The following is a 19,104-nucleotide window of genomic DNA, read 5'->3' as shown; positions in this document are numbered from 1 at the left end:
GTTGGAATATACCTTGTGCTACTCCTCATCCATATCAATGTTGTGGGGAAAGAAAAATTCCTCTACCTCGCTGCTGGAGAAGTGCCTCACTTGCATTCCCCAAGCACCCTGGTTGAGTTCAAGAACAGTTATTCCGCAATGCATTGATATGATTCTCTTTGGGGACAGGGTGCAGTGTGGTGGCATATCCTGATCCAGCAATTTAATTTGAAGCAACAACTTCATCAACAATGGGTCCAAGGAAAAATCTTAAGTTTAAACAGCAATATTAAGTTCAGTGTAACTCCGTATAAATTAAGAGTGCTATACCAAGTTCTGTCCCTATATCCTGCATGTTCTGGAAAGGCAAGGTGGCAAATTTGAATGAAACTGTGTGTAAAAATAATGGCCAAAGGCAAGCATTCAAAGATTTGGGATTTATGTAATCGGGTAACTTTAGTTACAATAAGCACTTGAAAACTGCATTCTTGTCATATTAAAAAACAAAATTCTTTATAGCTATATATGTGACAATGATGCAGAGCAGTAGTTCCATCTTAGTTTCTGAACCTCAAGAAAATCCTCCTCACTTTTGGGTTTCATTCAGTTATCAATTGGCAATAATGTTAAACATTTTGTGCCTACTGTTTAATTTCAATGTTGAAAATCTGTTTGTGAAATGTCACAGCATACGAGTTGTTATGGCAGTATTGGTTAAGGAGAATGTTACAATGCTGAAGAGGGAGGATGTCCTGGAGGGGTCAATGACAAAATTTATATAGCTAGAGTTGAGAAATAATAGAGGTGCCATGACACTAACTACTCGGTGTATTCTATAGACCACCAAATAGTGAGAAAGATATGGAGGAGCAAATTTGCAGAGAAATTAGAGAGGTGCAAGAACTATAGAGTTGTAATAATGAGGGACTTCAACTATCCTAATATAGACTGGGATCATAATAGTGTAAAGGGCAGAGAAGGGGAAGAATTTTTGAAGTGTGTTCAGGAGAACTTTTTGATCAGTATGTTCCAGGCCCGACGAGTGAGGAGGCACTGCTGGATCTGGTTCTGGAGAATGAGGTGGGTCAAGTGGAGCAAGTGTCAGTAGATGAACATTTAGGGAACAGTGATCATAGTATCATAAGGTTTAGATTAGCTATGGAAAAGAACATGGATCAATCTAGAGTAAAAATGTTTAACTGGGGTGGGGGAAGGGAGGCCAATTTCAGTATGATAATGGTTCTGGCCCAGGTAAACTGGAATCAAAGATTGGCAGGCAAAACTGTAGTGGAACAATGGGATGTCTTTAAAGAGGAAATTGTTTGGGTACGGTCGAGGTATATTCCATTCCCACGAGGGGGAAAGGTAGGGCAACTGAAGTCACAGCTCCCTGGATGACGAAACAGATAGAGAACATGTTGAAGCAGAAAAAGAGTGCGTATGACAGATGTCAGGTTGAAAATACATCTGAAAATCAGGATATATATATATAAAAAGGTCAGAGGAGAAGTGAAAAAGAAAATAAGAAGGGCAAAAGGAGGGTATGAGAATAAAATGGCAGCCAACATAAAAGGTAATCCAAAAGTCTTCTCCAGGCATATAAATAGTAAAAGGGTAGTAAGAGGAGGGATGGGATCGATTAGGGACCAAAAAGGAAAGCTACACATGGAGGCAGTGGGTATGGCTGAGGTACAAAATTAGTACTTTGCATCTGTCTTCACCAAGGAAGAGGATGGTGCCATAGACATTGTGAAGGAGGAGGTCATGGATGCACTTGATAGGATAAAAATTGATAAAGAAGAGGTATTAGAAAGGCTGGCTGTACTTAAAGTAGATAAATCAGGGGCGGATGGGATGCATCCTAGGATGCTGAGGGAATTAAGGGTGGAAATCGCGGAAGTACTGGCCATAATATTCCAATCCACTATAGATACGGGGATGGTGCCAGAGGACTGGAGAATTGCAAATGTTACTCCATTGTTCCAAAAAGGAGTAAAGATAAACCCAGCAACTACAGGTCAGTCAGTTTAACCTTGGTAGTGGGGAAGCTTTTAGAAACAGTAATCAGAGACAAAATTAACAGTCACTTGGATAGGGGTGGATTAATTAAGGAAAACCAGCACAGATTTGTTAAAGGCAAATCATGTTTAACCAACTTGATCGAGTTTTTTGATGAGGTAACAGAGAGGGTTGATGTGGATAATGAGGCTGTCGGAGTATACATGGATTTCCAAAAGGCGTTTTACAAAGTGTCACAATAGGCTTGCCAGCAAAATTGAAGCCCATGGAATAAAAGGGACAAGTGGCAGCCTGACTAAACTGACTAAGTGACGGGAAACAGAGAGTAGTGGTGAACGGTTGTTTTCGGACTGGAGGAAGCTATACAGCGGTGTTCCCCAGGGGTCGGTTCTAGGATCACTGCTTTTCTTAATATATATTAATGACTTGGATGCGGGTGTACAGGGCACAATTTCAAAATTTGCAGATGACACAAAACTTGAAGTATAGTGAACAGTGAGGAGGGGACTGATAGACTTTAGGAAGATATAGACAGGCTGGTGAAATGGGCGGACATACGACAGATAAAATTTAATGCAGAAAAGTGTGAAGTGATGCATTTTGGTAGAAAGAATGAGTGGACATATAAACTAAATGGTGCAATCCTCAAGGGGGTGCACGGACAGAGAGACCTGGGGATATGTGTGCATAAACCGTTGAAGGTGGCTAGGCAGGTTGAGAAAGCGGTTAAAAAGACTTGCGGGATCCTGGGCTTCATAAATAGAGGTATCGAGTACAAAAGTGTGGAAATTATGAAGAACCTGTATAAAACACTGGTTCGGCTCCGACTGGAGTATTGTATCCAATTCTGGGCACCACATTTTAGGAAGGATATGAAGGCCTTGGAGAAGGTGCAGAAAAGATTTATGAGAATGATTCCAGGAATGAGGGACTTCAGTTACGTGGATGGACAAGAGAATCTGGGTTTGTTCTCCTTAGAGCAGAGAAGATTGAGAGGAGATTTGATAGAGGTGTTCAAAATCATGAGGGGTCTGGAGAGGTTAGATAGAGAAAAACTGTTCCCATTGGCAGAAGGGTCACGAACCAGAGGACACAGATTTAAGGTGATTGGCAAAAGAATCAAAGGCGATGTAAGAAAAAACTTTACGTAGCGAGTGGTTAAGATTGGAATGCACTGCCTGAAAGGGCAGTGGAGGCAGACTCGATTTTATCTTTCAAAAAGGAGTGAGATAAATATCTGAAGGAAAAGAATTTGTAGGGCTAGGGGAAAGGGCAGGGGAGTAGGACTAGCTGAGAGTCATCACGGGCTCGACGAGCCGAATGGCCGCCTTCCGTGCTGTAACCATTCTATGATTGCACGAGGAAGCTAAAGGCTGCAAGCTGCTTGTTCAAAGTGTGTATGTATATTTTATATCTATATATATATATATCATTAGTAAAATCTAATTTGCACTCATCATTCAGGAGTCACAGATTTGTTTCAATAATAAAGGTGAAAGCAGCATTATTACAAATAATTTTGTGTTCTAGTATTTTCCAAATCGTGAATCAATTTTATTTTAGTTCTTGCATGGTGTGTAGTTCAAGTTAATTATTAAAAATGCTTTTAACTAAAAATGCAGGTTCAGCAAACATCCCAACCGGCACTGGACATTGTAGCTGCGCCGACAAGCTTACATGAAGAAATAGATCCTCAACAATCTGGAGATGACCTTGCAGACCACACAGTGCCGACAGAAACAAACAAAATGGAAGCACACTTCAAAGAAACAGTGCAAAATATGGAGGTAAAGCTTTCTGCTGCAGAAGAGGAAAAGCTCAGAATGAAAAAGGTACTATTATGCTTTGTGTAAAGTGTACATTGTGTTTTAAAGTCATTGCAATATTCCATAAATAGAAATGATTTTCACTGGGAAGATGTCTGATTTTTATTCCCTTAAAATGCTACTTGGTGATTGTGGGCCCAAATTTGGCCCACCCGTTTTCTCAGTGCACTCACGTGAGATGCGCCGACTTCCTAGGCTCAAAACGGCGCCAAAAAGATGTCCGAGAATTCTGGCCGCTCTGTTGACTCTCCTGGGGCTTGGCGCGGTGTGGCGATTCCATTGGGGGGCAGAGCTAGGGCCCTGCGTGTGAAAGAGGTACCGGCAACTGTCCGCATGTGCATTAGAGCGTTAGTTCATGCGCAGTAGCTCCTGCTGATGATGCGTGCTGCAACATGGGACCCGATGCGTTGCACCCCTATCTGGGGCCGAGTGGCCTGCTGCCTTCCCGGGCTAAGGCTACAAACAGGTTGCGGGGTGGGGGCGGGGGAGGAAAGAGAGGGGGGGGAAAGAGAGGGGGGGGGGGGGAGAGAGAGAGTTTTGATCGGTTGGGGGGGAGGGGGAAAGAGAGTTTTGATCGGGGAGGGGGGAAAGAGAGTTTTGATCGGGGGGGAGAGAGTTTTGATCGGGGGGGCGCGGGGGGAGAGAGTTTTGATCGGGAGGGAGGGGGGAGTTTTGATCGGGGGGGAGGGGGGAGGCAGGGGGAGAGTTTTGATCGGGGGGGAGGAAGGGTGGAGAGTTTAGATCGGGGGAGGGGAAGGAGGAGTTTTTTGATCTGTGAGGGGGGGGGGGTTGGAGGAGGAGGAAAGTTTGGGTCGGGGGGGGGGGTGATAACTATGTAGCCAGTAATTTTAATGAACTTACTCAAGACTTTCCTTAACCCTGTTGATGAAAATACTTCTATTTTTTATTTGGATATTTTGAAAAAATTATGTAAATATGTTTTGTCTCTTTACTACTTTTATTTTTGTAGTTTAAGCTTCGATGAATGCTTCTGTTATATAGTAACTTAACTTTGCAAAGTTTATCATATGATGTCCTGTATAGCTGTTTGATCATATTCACATTCTTTAGTCAAGTCATTAGTACCTACTTGCGTTGATTTCTTAACTTTCCGCAAGGGTTTTCTGTGCGGCCACAAATGGCCACATACACTGGCCTAAGTTAGTTTAGAGTAACTATTAGCTGACCAAAGTGGCCAAATGGCCAAAACGGGCGTAGGTGGCTAGTAACGCCCTCCTTTGAAAAAAACTAAACGAAATTTAAAAAAATCGGAACTAACTCACTTTCACTGCCGCAAATTGAATGTGCAAAGTGGAGATTTTTAAGATACTCCAGAAAAATCAAGTTGCTCCAAAAGAAACAGAGCAACTCCTGGGCAATTTTGAGCCCATTATTTTAAACTGTTAGCAATTGCCTGAAAATGTGAAAATTGTAAAAGTTAAGTGACAAGTTTTAAGTTAACAATTTTTTCATAATACCATTGCGTCTCTTGTGCTGTGACAGATAATTTAGAGAGTTTAGCACAGTGTTCTGTACACATTACTTAAATTGACCTGACATTTCTACCTTATTTATTATCATGGCTGTAGCCGTTTCTTGAGGGCTTTGTTTATTTGCCTGGATGGACTGAAAAAACTGGAGGGATGGCTACTTGGCTGCAAAGCTGCCAAGATGAGGTCAATCCTGTTCTACTGGGTGCCACTTGACAAGTGTTTTTTTATTTCTGAACTGCAACATTTGGATGTGTCTGCAATGCATGATTGCGTTAGAAGTTTTGTGGTTTTCTGCAAGAGCTGCTTTGTAGCCTCCTGTGCCAGTTGCTCTTTTTTCTCTCTCTTTCTGTGTTTGTCTCTTTTTGTGTGGGTTTCTTTCTGTCTCTTATCTGTCTCTCTTTCCTTGTATCTTTACAGCTTTTCCTGTTTTTCTCTGTTACCCTGTTATTGTTACTGCCACGGTCTCTACTTCAGTGATCTCTGCCACCTGCTTCCTTTACATTCAGTAAGCTGCTAGCATTGCCTTTTCCTCCAAGGATCTCTCCATCAGAACTGAGGAAACAATTGGAGAACCATGGGAAAGAGGAAGCGTGATGGATAGTGTAGAGCAGCTGAAAGCAGCATTGGTGCAGTAGATTGGCAGTATGCACAAACCTTTGGTTTGCTGCCAATACATTCTTTACCTCAGGCCATACAATGTCGGGCCTGGTACTGTAGAATAGGAATATTGGTGCATGTAGTGGTCTCTGCCGATGGAGGAAGATGTACGTTGGTTGAATCTGTTGGTTTTGTGTGTGGTAGGGGAACAATTGGAAGCTGGAATGGGGAAGTTTGCGAATGTTTCAATCTTTTTGTGCTAATTGTGAGAGTCCATTTTTGGTTTTACTTGGTAGGTTGGGTAAGAACTGTCATGATGGCTGTATCTCAAAGAAATGTTGTTTTTGTGGGGAGAACATTTTTGTGTAAATTGATTAGTGAATAACAAAAATAGCAAAAAATGACTAAGAAGAAAATTGGGCATTCAAAGGCAAAATTGACATACGTTCACTATGGACACACAATTTATAAAGATAGATTTAGAATAATAATAGCATTGAAACCCCATGACAAAATGCAGGATATTCTGCAAGTTAGCTAGGAACCATCTCCCTTTGTTTTCCTCGTTTCACTGATCATCTGGGCAGTAGACCTCCTTGAGGCAATGAGGGTGGGAGTAGGCAAACCTGTTCTCGGGCCACAAGCAGAAGTAATTTAACCAGTCACAGGCAGCCCAGCAACTTTCCTTCCCCTGCCCCCCACATGACCTGATTGATTAACTCATCAACATCATCATAGACAGTCCCTCAAGGAAGACTTGCTTCCACTCTTAGTGAGTTCTTAGGTGACTGAACAGTCCAATACGGGAATTATAATCTCTGTCATAGATGGGACAGACAGTTGTTGAAGAAAAGGGTGGGTGGGACTGGTTTGCCGCACACTCCTTCCCCTGCCTGCGCTTGGTTTCTGCATGCTCTCGGCGATTGATTAACTATTTCGCTGTTATATAGCATGGTGGAATACATATTCTCTCCAGGGATCTGCCCAGGTTGTGAGTTCACAATTTCAGATGGGCTAAAAAGAGGCAGTGCTGGGGTGGATGGGGGGAGCGTTAGAAATGCTTTTTCCTCATGTCAGAGTAGTGGGGAGGATGTAAGAGAAATGGGTGAGTAAACCTGTGCAACTATAATGTACTTCTTGATAAGCAGTCCAACAGTGGCATTGGAAGAGATCTATGTTGCCCTTTTGGAGAAATGCCATTTGTGAAATCTGCATGGACCAATAAGATAACATAAGAAATAGAAGCAGGAATAGGCCATTCGGCCCCTCAAGCCTGCTCCGCCATTCAATATGATCATGGTTGATCTTCAACCTCAACTCCACTTTGCTGCACTATCCCGTTTTCTCTCTCCCTCCTTTCTTAAATAGTGGGGTTACATTTGCTACCTTCCAATCTGAGGGAACCATTTTAGAATCTATGGAATTTTGGAAGCTGACAACCAATGTACCCACTATCTTTATAGCCACCTCTTTCAAAACCCTAGGATGTCGGCCATTGGGTCCAGGGGATTTATTGGCTTTCAGTCCCATTAATTTATCCAGGACTTTTTTTTTACTGATACTAATTTCTTTCAGTTCCTCATTCTCGCTAGACCATTGGCTCTCAACTATTTCCGAAAAGTTTTTTGCGTCTTCTGTGAAGACAGACACAAAGTACTTGTTTACTTTCTCTGCCATTTCCTTATTGCCCATTATAATTTCTCCTGTATCAGCCTGTATTTACTTTTGCTAATCTTTTCCTTTTTACATACCTATTGAAGCTTTCACAATCTTTGTTTCTCTCACTAGTTTACTCTCATTCTATTTTCCCTTTCTTTATCAATTTCTTGGTCCTCCTTTGCCAACTTCTAAAATCCTTGTATCCTCAGGCTTACTGCTCCTTTTAGTAACATTATAAGCTTCTTCCTTTGACATAATACCATCTTTAACTTCTCTTGTTAACCACGATTGGACCACTTTTCATTCGGAGTTTTTGTGCCTTAAAGGAGTGTATATTTGTTGTAAGTTATATATTAATTCTTTAAATGCTAGCCAATGCTCATCGAAAGTCATACCTTTTAATGTAGTTTCCCAATCTACCAATTAGCCAACTCGCCCCTCATACCTATGTAGTTTACTTTGTTTAGATTTAAGACCCTAGTTTCGGATTTAAGTAAATCACTTTCAAATGCAATATAAAATTCCATCAGATTATGGTCACTCTTCCCTAATGGCTCCTTTACTACAAGGTTATTAATTAACCCTTTCTCATTGCACAATACCAGATCTAAAATAGCTTGCTCCCTAGTTGTTTCCTCAACATACTGATCTAGAAAACTATCATGTATACATTTCATGAATTCATCCTCCATATTGCAAATTTCGTTTGCCCAGTCTATATGTAGATTAAAGTACCCCATGATTACTTTATTACCCTTGTGACATGCGCCTCTAATTTTCTGATTTTTACTCTGCCCTCCATTATAACTACTGTTTGGGGGCCTATAAACAACTCCCACCAATGTTTTCTGCCCCTTGCTGTTTCTTAGCTCCACCCAGACTGATTCTACTTCTTGATTTTCATAGCCAACATCTTTTCTCTCGACTGTCTTTGTCCCATCCTTTATTATCACTGCTACCCCATCTCCTTTTCCATTTTGTCTATCTCTTGGAAAAGTTAAGTATCCAGGAGCATTTAGTTCCCAATTTTGGTTACTTTGCTATCTCCATAATGGCTATTAGATCAGACCTATAAATTTCTATCTGCGCTATTAATTCATCTATTTTGTTGCAAATGCTTCACGCATTCAGATGTCGTGCCTTTTGCTTTGACTTTTTTCTCATTTCCCCTGATGTCACCGTAGTCACTGATGCCCTATTATCTTTGTTACACTCTGTCCCTTCCTGACTCACTGATTATTTTTACCCAAAAGCTCTGCTCTGCTTTTGAGCCTTGACATTTCTCTTGCTGCTTTTAAATTTACTCTTTCCTGGATCCTCCCACCCCACCTTCATTAGTTTTAAGCACTGTCGACTGCCCTAGTTATTCGATTCACCAGGTTCAAGCCTGATTTAAGTGAAGCCCGATCCAACGGAACAGATCCCTCTTTCCCCAGTACTGATGCCAGTGCCCCACAAAGCAAAACCCCCCTGCCTCCCACACCACTCTTTCCTCCACACATTTAACTGTCTAATCTGCTTATCCCTGTTATGTATCTGTAAAGCATGCACTCCCATGTTCCGCCACCAGGGAGCGCATCCCCTGAAGTCCCAAGGGATGGGAGCACTGAATGTAAGCCAGCCCCTAAGTCCTGTTCCTCACTCTGGAGTGTCTTAATAAAGACTGAGGTCACTGTTACTTTAACCTCCCTATGTGCAGTCTCATCTGTGTTAGAAACACAATAACTGGCGACGAGTATACGAATCCAACGCAAAGATGCAGCAAACTGTGGGCCTCCTGGAGAAGTTCTCGGAGGGTGAGGACTGGGGAGCCTATGTCGAACGGCGAGACCAGTACTTTGTAGCCAATGAGCTGGACGGAGAAGGAAGCGCTGCAAAAAGGAGAGCGGTCCTCCTCACGGTCTGCGGGGCACCGACCTACAGCCTCATGAAGAATCTTCTGGCTCCGGTGAAATCCACAGAGAAGTCGTATGAGGAGCTGTGCACACTGGTTCGGGAGCATTTTAACCCAAGGGAGAGCGTGCTGATGGCGAGGTATCGGTTCTACACGTGCCAGTGATCTGAAGGTCAGGAAGTGGCGAGCTGCGTCACCGAGCAAAGGCGACTTGCAGGAAAATGTGAGTTTGATGGCTACCTGGAGCAAATGCTCAGAGACTTTTTTGTACTGGGCATTGGCCACGAGACCATCCTACGAAAGCTTTTGACTGTAGAGACACCGACCTTCAGTAAGGCCATTGCGATAGCACAGGCGTTTATGTCCACCAGTGATAACACCAAACAAATCTCTTGGCACACAAATGCTAGCAATGTTCATAAATTAACTGGAACTATATTTGCGAGCAGAAATGTACAGGGCAGAAACAACTGCCAGCAGGCCTCAGGTAACTCAGATGACTGAGTCCCAAACAAAGGATGAATGCATTGTAGAGGCTTCCATTCAGCCTATTCATGCCACTTCAAAGGGTATGTTTGCAGGAGCTTGTGGAACAGTGGGGCACCTCCAACGAGCTTGCAGACAAGCTGCAAGCTCTGCAAAACTTGCTAACCACCACGTGGCAGAGGAAGATCGGTCCATGGTAGATCAAAGCTTTTTCGAGCCTCAGAGAGGAGGCAGATGCTGAAGTACACGGGGTGCACACATTTTCGATGAAATGTCCACCTATAATGCTAAATGTAAAATTGAATGGCTTACCTGTAGCCATGGAAATGGACACTGGCGCTAGCCAATCCATCATAAGGCCACACCTGGAGTATTGTGTACAGTTTTGGTCTCCTAACTTGAGGAAGGACATTCTTGCTATTGAGGGAGTGCAGCGAAGATTCACCAGACTGATTCGCGGGATGGTGGGACTGACCTATCAAGAAAGACTGGATCAACTGGGCTTGTATCCACTGGAGTTCAGAAGAATGAGAGGGGACCTCATAGAAACGTTTAAAATTCTGACGGGTTTAGACAGGTTAGATGCAGGAAGAATGTTCCCAATGTTGGGTAAGTCCAGAATCAGGGGTCACAGTCTAAGGATAAGGGGTAAGCCATTTAGGACCGAGATGAGGAGAAACTTCTTCACCCAGAGAGTGGTGAACCTGTGGAATTCTCTACCACAGAAAGTAGTTGAGGCCAATTCACTAAGTATATTCAAAAAGGAGTTAGATGAAGTCCTTACTACTCGGGGGATCAAGGGGTATGGCGAGAAAGCAGGAAGGGGGTACTGAAGTTGCATGTTCAGCCATGAACTCATTGAATGGCGGTGCAGGCTAGAAGGGATGAATGGCCTGCTCCTGCACCTATTTTCTATGTTTCTATGTTTCTATGTAAGTAAAAAGATGTTTGAGAGACTGTGGTGCAATAAGGCACTGAGACCGGCACTGAGACCAGCCCTGAGCCCCATCCACACGAAACTGAGAACGTACACCAAAGAGCTTATCACTGTCCTGGGCAGCGCCATGGTCAAGGTCACCTACGAGGGCACGATGCATGAACTGCCACTCTGGATTGTCCCGGCCGATGGCCCCACACTGCTTGGAAGGAGCTGGCTGGGGAAAATCCGCTGGAACTGGGATGACATCCGAGTGCTATCACATGTCGATGAGGCTTCATGTATCCAGGTTCTTAACAAATTTCCTTCCCTTTTTGAGCCAGGCAATGGAAACTTTTCAGGGGTGAAGGTGCCAGAGGCACGACCCATTCACCACAAGGCGCGAGCGGTACCTCACATGATGAGGGAGAGAGTGGAAATCGAGCTGGACAGGCTGCAACGTGAGGGCATCATCTCCCCCGTGGAATTCAGCAAGTGGGCCAGCCCGATTGTTCCAGTACTCAAAAGTAATGGCACAGTCAGGATTTGCGGCAATTATAAAGTAACCGTTAATCATTTCTCGCTACAGGACCAATACCTGCTACCTAAGGCAGACGACCTATTTGCGACGCTGGCAGGAGGCGTTCACCAAGCGTTCACCAAGCTCGACCTGACTTTGGCCTACATGACGCAGGAGCTGGAGGAGTCTTCGAAGAGCCTCACCTGCATCAACACGCACAAGGGACTGTTCATCTACAACAGATGTCCGTTTGGAATTCGGTTGGCTGCAGCGATCTTCCAGAGAAACATAGAGAGCCTACTCAAATCGGTACCACGCACGGTGGTTTTTCAGGACGACATATTGGTCACGGGTCGGGACACCATCGAGCACCTACAAAATCTGGAGGAGGTCCTCCAGTGACTGGATCGCGTAGGGCTGCGGCTTCGAAATGCGTCTTCATGGCAACAGAAGTGGAGTTTTTGGGGAGAAAGATCGTGGCGTCATTCGGTCCACAGACGCCAAGACAGAGGCTATCAGGAACGTGCCCAGGCCACAGAACGTCACGGAGCTGCGGTCGTTCCTGGGACTCCTCAACTATTTTGGTAACTTCCTACCGGGGTTAAGCACCCTCTTGGAGCCCCTACACTGTTATTGAGCAAAGGTGAGAACTGGGTATGGGAAAAAAAATAAAGTAATTGCTTTTGAGAAAGCCAGAAACATTTTATGCTCCAACAAGTTGCTTGTATTGTATAACCCATGTAAAAGACTTGTGCTAGCATGTAATTCGTCGTCGTACCGAGTCGGGTGTGTATTACAACAAGCTAACGTTGCGGGGAAGTTGCAACCTGTCGCCTATGCCTCCAGGAGCTTGTCTAAGGCCGAGAGGGCCTACAGCATGATTGAGAAAGAGGCATTAGAGTGTGTGTTTGGGGTAAAGAAAATGCATCAGCACCTGTATGGCCTCAAATTTGAGCTGGAAACCGATCACAAGTCCCTCACATCCCTGTTCGCTGAAAACAAGGGGATAAGTACTAATGCCTCATCCCGCATACAAAGGTGGGCACTCGCGCTATCAGCGTATAACTACACCATCCGCCACAGGCCAAGCACCGAGAACTGTGCGGATGCTCTGTCGGCTACCATTGCCCACCACAGGGATGGAAATGGCGCAGCCTGCAAACTTGTTGATGGTCATGGAAGCGTTTGAAAATGATAAATCACCTGTCACGGCCAGCCAGATTAGGACTTGGACCAGCCAAGATCCTCTGCTGTCCCTCGTAAAAAAAACTGTGTACTGTATGGGAGCTGGGCCCAGCATCACCGTTGAAATGCAAGAGCTAATCAAGCCGTTCCAGCAGCGAAAGGACGAGCTGTCCATTCAGTCAGACTGCCTGTTGTGGGGTAACCGCATAGTGTTGCTCAAAAAGGGCAGGGAGACGTTCATCTCGGATCTCCACAGCACACACCCGGGTATAGTAATGATGAAAGCGATAGCCAGATCCCACGTGTGGTGGCCCTGTATCGACTTTGACTTAGAGTCCTGCGTACGGCAATGCAGCGTGTGTGCTCAGTTGAGCAACGCGCCCAGACATTTAGAGACCGCATGGATGAACTTACAACAATTGTATATCATCACTGTCTGGCGTAAAAATAAAAAGGGGAAGGTGGCTCAACCGTGGCTATCAAGGAAAATCAGGGATAGTATTAAAGCCAAGGAAGCGGCATACAAATTAGCCAGAAATAGCAGCGAACCCGGGGTCTGGGAGAAATTTAGAACTCAGCAGAGGAGGACGAAGGGTTTGATTCGGGCAGGGAAAATAGAGTACGAGAGGAAGCTTGCAGGGAACATTAAAATGGACTGCAAAAGCTTCTATAGATATGTAAAGAGAAAAAGGTTCGTAAAGACAAACGTATTTCCCCTGCAGTCAGAATCAGGGGAAGTCATAGCTGGGAACAAAGAAAAGGCAGACCAATTGAACAAGTACTTTGGTTTGGTATTCACTAAGGAGGACACAAACAACCTTCCGGATATAAAGGGGGTCAGAAGGTCTAGTAAGAAGGAGGAACTGAGGGAAGTCCTTATTCGTTGGGAAATTGTGTTGGGGAAATTGATGGGACTGAAGGCCGATAAATCCCCAGGGCTTGATGGACTGCATCTCAGAGTACTTAAGGAGGTGGCCTTGGAAATAGTGGATGCATTGACAGTCATTTTCCAACATTCCATAGACTCTGGATCAGTTCCTATGGAGTGGAGGGTAGCTAATGTAACCCCACTTTTTAAAAAAGGGAGAGAGAAAACAGGGAATTATCGACCGGTCAGCCTGACATCGGTAGTGGGTAAAATGATGGAATCAATTATTAAGGATGTCATAGCAGTGCATTTGGAAAGAGGTGACATGATAGGGCCAAGTCAGCATGGATTTGTGAAAGGGAAATCATGCTTGATGAATCTTCTGGAATATTTTGAGGATGTTTCCAGTAGAGTGGACAAGGGAGAACCAGTTGATGTGGTGTATTTGGACTTCCAGAAGGCTTTCGACAAGGTCCCACACAAGAGATTTGTGTGCAAAGTTAAAGCACATGGGATTGGGGGTAGTGTGTTGACGTGGATTGAGAACTGGTTGGCAGACAGGAAGTAAAGAGTAGGAGTAAATGGGTACTTTTCAGAATTGCAGGCAGTGACTAGTGGGGTACCGCAAGGTTCTGTGCTGGGGCCCCAGCTGTTTACATTGTACATTAATGATTTAGACGAGGGGATTAAATGTAGTATCTCCAAATTTGCGGATGACACTAAGTTGGGTGGCAGTATGAGCTGCGAGGAGGATGCTCTGAGGCTGCGGAGTGACTTGGATAGTTTAGGTGAGTGGGCAAATGCATGGCAGATGAAGTATAATGTGGATAAATGTGAGGTTATCCACTTTGGTGGTAAAAACAGAGAGACAGACTATTATCTGAATGGTGACAGATTAGGAAAAGGGGAGGTGCAAAGAGACCTGGGTGTCATGGTACATCAGTCATTGAAGGTTGGCATGCAGGTACAGCAGGCGGTTAAGAAAGCAAATGGCATGTTGGCCTTCATAGCGAGGGGATTTGAGTACAGGGGCAGGGAGGTGTTCCTACAGTTGTACAGGGCCTTGGTGAGGCCACACCTGGAGCATTGTGTACAGTTTTGGTCTCCTAACTTGAGGAAGGACATTCTTGCTGTTGAGGGAGTGCAGCGAAGGTTCACCAGACTGATTCCTTGGATGGCGGGACTGACATATCGTGAAGAAAGACTGGATCAACTGGGCTTGTATTCACTGGAGTTTAGACGAATGAGAGGGGATCTCATAGAAACGTTTAAAATTCTGACGGGTTTAGACAGGTTAGATGCAGAAAGAATGTTCCCAATGTTGGGGAAGTCCAGAACCAGGGGTCACAGCCCAAGGAGAAGCGGTACTCCATTTAGGACCGAGATGAGGAGAAACTTCTTCACCCAGAGAGTGGTGAACCTGTGGAATTCTCTACCACAGAAAGTTGTTGAGGCCAATTCACTAAATATGTTCAAAAAGGAGTTAGATGTAGTCCTTACTACTAGGGGGATGAAGGGGTATGGCGAGAAAGCAGGAATGGGGTACTGAAGTTGCATGTTCAGCCATGAACTCATTGAATGGCGGTGCAGGCTCGAAGGGCCGAATGGCCTACTCCTGCACCTATTTTCAATGTTTCTATGAGAGGTACCACTAAGTTTGTGGTCCTGGCCCTCCAGACCATGGTCAAGGATCCATGTCGACTATGTGGGCCCGTTTCTCAGTAAAATGTTCCTGGTGGTGGTGGTGGATGCTTTTTCAAAATGGATTGAATGTGAAATAATGTTGGGAAGCACCGCCACCGCCACTGCTACCACCGCCATTGAAAGCCTGAGGTCCATGTTTGCCACCCACAGCCTGTCTGACATACTGGTCAGTGACAACGGGCCGTGTTTTACCAGTGCCGAATTTAAAGAATTCATGACCCGCAATGGGATCAAACATGTCACCTCGGCCCCGTTTAAACCAGCCTCCAATGGGCAGGCAGAGTGGGCAATCAAACAGAGCCTCAAACGAGTCACAGAAAGCTCACTCCAAACTCGCCTGTCCTGAGTACTGCTCAGCTACCGCACGAGACCACATTCGCTCACAGGGATGACCCCGGCTGAGCTGCTCATGAAAAGGACACTTAAAACCAGACTCTCGCTGGTTTACCCCAACCTGCATGATCAGGTAGAGAGCAGGCGGCAGCAACAAAATGTAAACGATGGTCGCGCCACTGTGTTACGGGAAATTGATCTGAATGACCCTGTGTATGTGCTAAACTATGGACATGGTCCTAAGTGGATCACGGGCACGGTGATAGCTAAAGAAGGGAGTAGGGTGTTTGTAGTCAAACTAGACAATGGATAAATTTGCAGAAAGCACCTGGACCAATCGAGGCTGCGGTTCACAGACTGCCCTGAACAACCCACAGCAGACACCACCTTTTTCGAGCCCACAACACACACCCAAAGGATCAACGACACCATACCGGACCAGGAAATTGAACCCATCATGCCCAGCAGCCCTGCAGGGCGAACAACACGCCAGCCCAATGAGGGCACAGCCAACACACCAGAACAGACATTTGTACCGAGGCGGTCCACCAGGGAAAGAAAGGCTCCCGACCACCTCACCTTGCCATTAGTTTTCACTTTGACTTTGAGGGGCGGGACGGGGCGGGGGGGAGTGATGTTGTGTATCTGACAAACATGCACTCCCATGTTCTGCCACCAGGGAGCGCATCCCTTGAAGTCCCAAGGGATCCCAGCATCCCTTGGGAGCACTGTATATAAGCCAACCCCTAAGGCCTGTTGCTCACTCTGGAGTGTCTTAATAAAGACTGAGGTCACTGTTACCTTAACCTCCCTGTGTGCAGTCTCATCTGTGTTAGGAACACAATAATCCCTATGCCAATTGACGCATGGCTCAAGCTACAATCCAGAGATTATTACCTCCTGAGGTTCTGCTTTTTAATTTGGACCCCAACTCCTCAAACTCTCTTCGCAGAACCTCATTCCTAGTTCTACCTATGTTGTTGGTTCCTATGTGGACCACGACAACTGGATCCTCCCCTTCCCACTCCAAGTTTCTCTCCAGCCGCGAGATGATGTCTTTAACCCTTGCACTGGGGCAGGCAACACAACCCTAGGAACTCACCGGTTGTGGCTACAGAAAACATTATTTATCCCTCTGACTTTACTGTCCCCTCCCACAACAGCATTCCCTTTCATTCCCCCCACTTGAAAGACCTCCTGCACCATGGTGCCATGGTCAGCTTGCTGATCTATCTTGCAGGCTTTTACCTCGTGCACACAGGCAGCAAGAACCTCATACCTATTGGATAAGGACAAATGTCAAGGCTCCTCCAGCACTGCACCTGGGGGGTCCCCTTCCCTGTCTGAGTTGTAGTCCCTAACCACTAACCAGACCTGTATTACTACCTCACCTAAGGGGTGTGACTGCCATTGGCATCAAAGTGTCCATGTAACTTTCCCCCTCCCTGAGCCCCCCCCCCCCCCACCCCTCCGCCATGTCTGCACTTCTGCGCAACAACTCTGAGCTGAGGTTCCTCAAGATGCAAGCTCTTACTGCAAACGTAGTTGTCCGGGATCACCATGCTCTCCACGAACTCCCACATGCTGCAGGTGCGACACACCACCTGAACTGCCATCCCTTATGACCTTGTTCTATGTAATTAAATTTAATTACATTTGTATTTAAGTAACGTCGTTTACAGTTTAGTTTCTTGACTACTAACTTGATTTAGATTAAGTTATGGGTAATGAAATTAAATAGCTACCTGTAACACAAAGCACTACAAGTAGTGTAGGCATAAAGCAGCAAATGTTTCTCCCTCTTCTCCGAATTCCCACTCTTTCCAAATTCCTAAATAAAACACTGTCCCAAGTGCACTCCGTTTAACGTCGTTCTGTGCAGACTGCTGAAGATGGAAGAAAGTAAATAGAGGGAATTAAAATTCAAGTATAATATGCATTTACAATGATCTGTTGTCACAATTAACCAAAGGGAAATTGGTATTTTCATTGCTGTCAAATGATTAGGAACCTTCTCATATTTGTGTGTGATGAGCAGCCATTGCAGGTTTTATTTAATATGTATAGCACAGGAGAATATTCAATTTTATATTCCTAAAGGAGTATTGCTCCATAGGATTGAAGTAGAGTTCAGTTGTGTAATTTAGAAGCGAAACGTGAACCAGTCTGGTTTTAAAAATTACATTTTGATTTAAAAATTGTTTTTTTCAGTTGCATCTGGTGCTCTTGTAAGGGCCATGTGCATGTTGTAGTCCTTTGCACCATTAATTTAAATTCATTATGCTGTGTCAAATTCACCACATCAGGGGTGTCCAACCTTTTGTCTTTGTGGGCCATCTAGACAAGTACCATGGAGCGTTGGGCACATATAAAGTTAAAATCCATGTTCTATTAACCTCATTGATCTTGAGTTGTTTACACTGACAGATTTTGGTGTTCTGATTTAGTATTTATTGTTGAGGCACAAGTGCTTTTTTAAAAAAAAACACCCTTTTCAGGCCACCAGGTTTATAAATTCTAAATATGACAAACCAGCAAATAAATATAAGCACAAGCAAGATTGAGTTGTTTTTAGGGTGAAATGGCCAGGACTTACAGGCCGCATGTGGATGGTGCTTTTTAGGCAGAGCTCGTGCTGTGGCTAGTGCGACCGCTACTTCAGGCTGGCTTGGCTCTGCAGCCCTTGACTGACTCCAAGTAACCACATAAGCTTCTTTCTCATTCATAGCAGCCATAACATTCTCATCATTCAGATCATTCCATAACAGAACCACAAATGGTATGAGGATTAAAAACTTCAACTTGTTTCATCCCCTACCACAAATTATATTATTGCTGTACTTTAACAAGTGGTATGTCAACAGACCCAGTGGGAACATGAATGTGGGCAACTCTACCATCTCGGTACTGGTCATTCTGCTTCAGCTGTGGTCGTACCATAAGAACATAAGAAATAGGAGCAGGAGTAGGCCATACGGCCCCTCGAGCCTGCTCCGCCATTTAATACGATTATGGCTGGTCCGATCATGGACTCTGGTCTACTTCCCTGCCCGCTCCCCATAACCTCTTATTCCTTTATCAGTTAAGAAACTGTCTATCTCTGTCTTAAGTTTATTCAATGACCCAGCTTCTCCAGCTCTCTGAGGCAGCAAATTCCACAGATTTACCAGCCTCTGAGAGAAGAAATTCCTCCTCATCTCAATTTTAAATGGGCGGCCCCTTATTCTAAGATTATGCCCCCTAGTTCAAGTCTCCCCCATCAGTGGAAATTCTCTCTCTGCATCCACCTTGTCAAGCCTCCTCATAATCTTATACGTTTCGATAAGGTCACCTCTCATTCTTCTGAATTCCAATGAGTAGAGGGCCCAACCTTCTCAACCTCTCCTCATAAGTCAACCCCCTCATCTCCAGAATCAACCTAGTGAACCTTCTCTGAATTGCCTCCAAAGCAAGTATATCCTTTCTTAAATATGGAAACCAAAACTGTACGCAGTATTCCGGGTGTGGCCTCACCAATACCCTGTATAACTGTAGCAAGACTGCCCTGCTTTTATACTCCATCCCCTTTGCAATAAAGGTCAAGATATCATTGGCCATCCTGATCACTTGCTGTACCTGCATACTA

At 44.8% G+C, this 19,104-nt stretch overlaps 1 protein-coding gene across 3 annotated transcripts in view; it reads left to right on the top strand.

The window, feature by feature from the left end:
* The window catches only part of LOC139280736 (coiled-coil domain-containing protein 91-like), a 198,341-nt gene that overhangs the window by 56,015 nt on the left and 123,222 nt on the right, over positions 1 to 19,104 (top strand). For all 3 annotated transcript variants that reach the window (XM_070900400.1, XM_070900401.1, XM_070900402.1), the window contains exon 5: positions 3,621 to 3,830. In XM_070900400.1, coding sequence (XP_070756501.1) covers positions 3,621 to 3,830 — 210 coding nt within the window. The remainder of the gene's footprint in view (positions 1 to 3,620; positions 3,831 to 19,104) is intronic.

This window comes from Pristiophorus japonicus, chromosome 15 (genome assembly GCF_044704955.1).
Source record: "Pristiophorus japonicus isolate sPriJap1 chromosome 15, sPriJap1.hap1, whole genome shotgun sequence".
NCBI classification, from domain to species: Eukaryota; Metazoa; Chordata; class Chondrichthyes; family Pristiophoridae; genus Pristiophorus; species Pristiophorus japonicus.
This window is presented reverse-complemented; position numbering and strand designations above follow the sequence as displayed.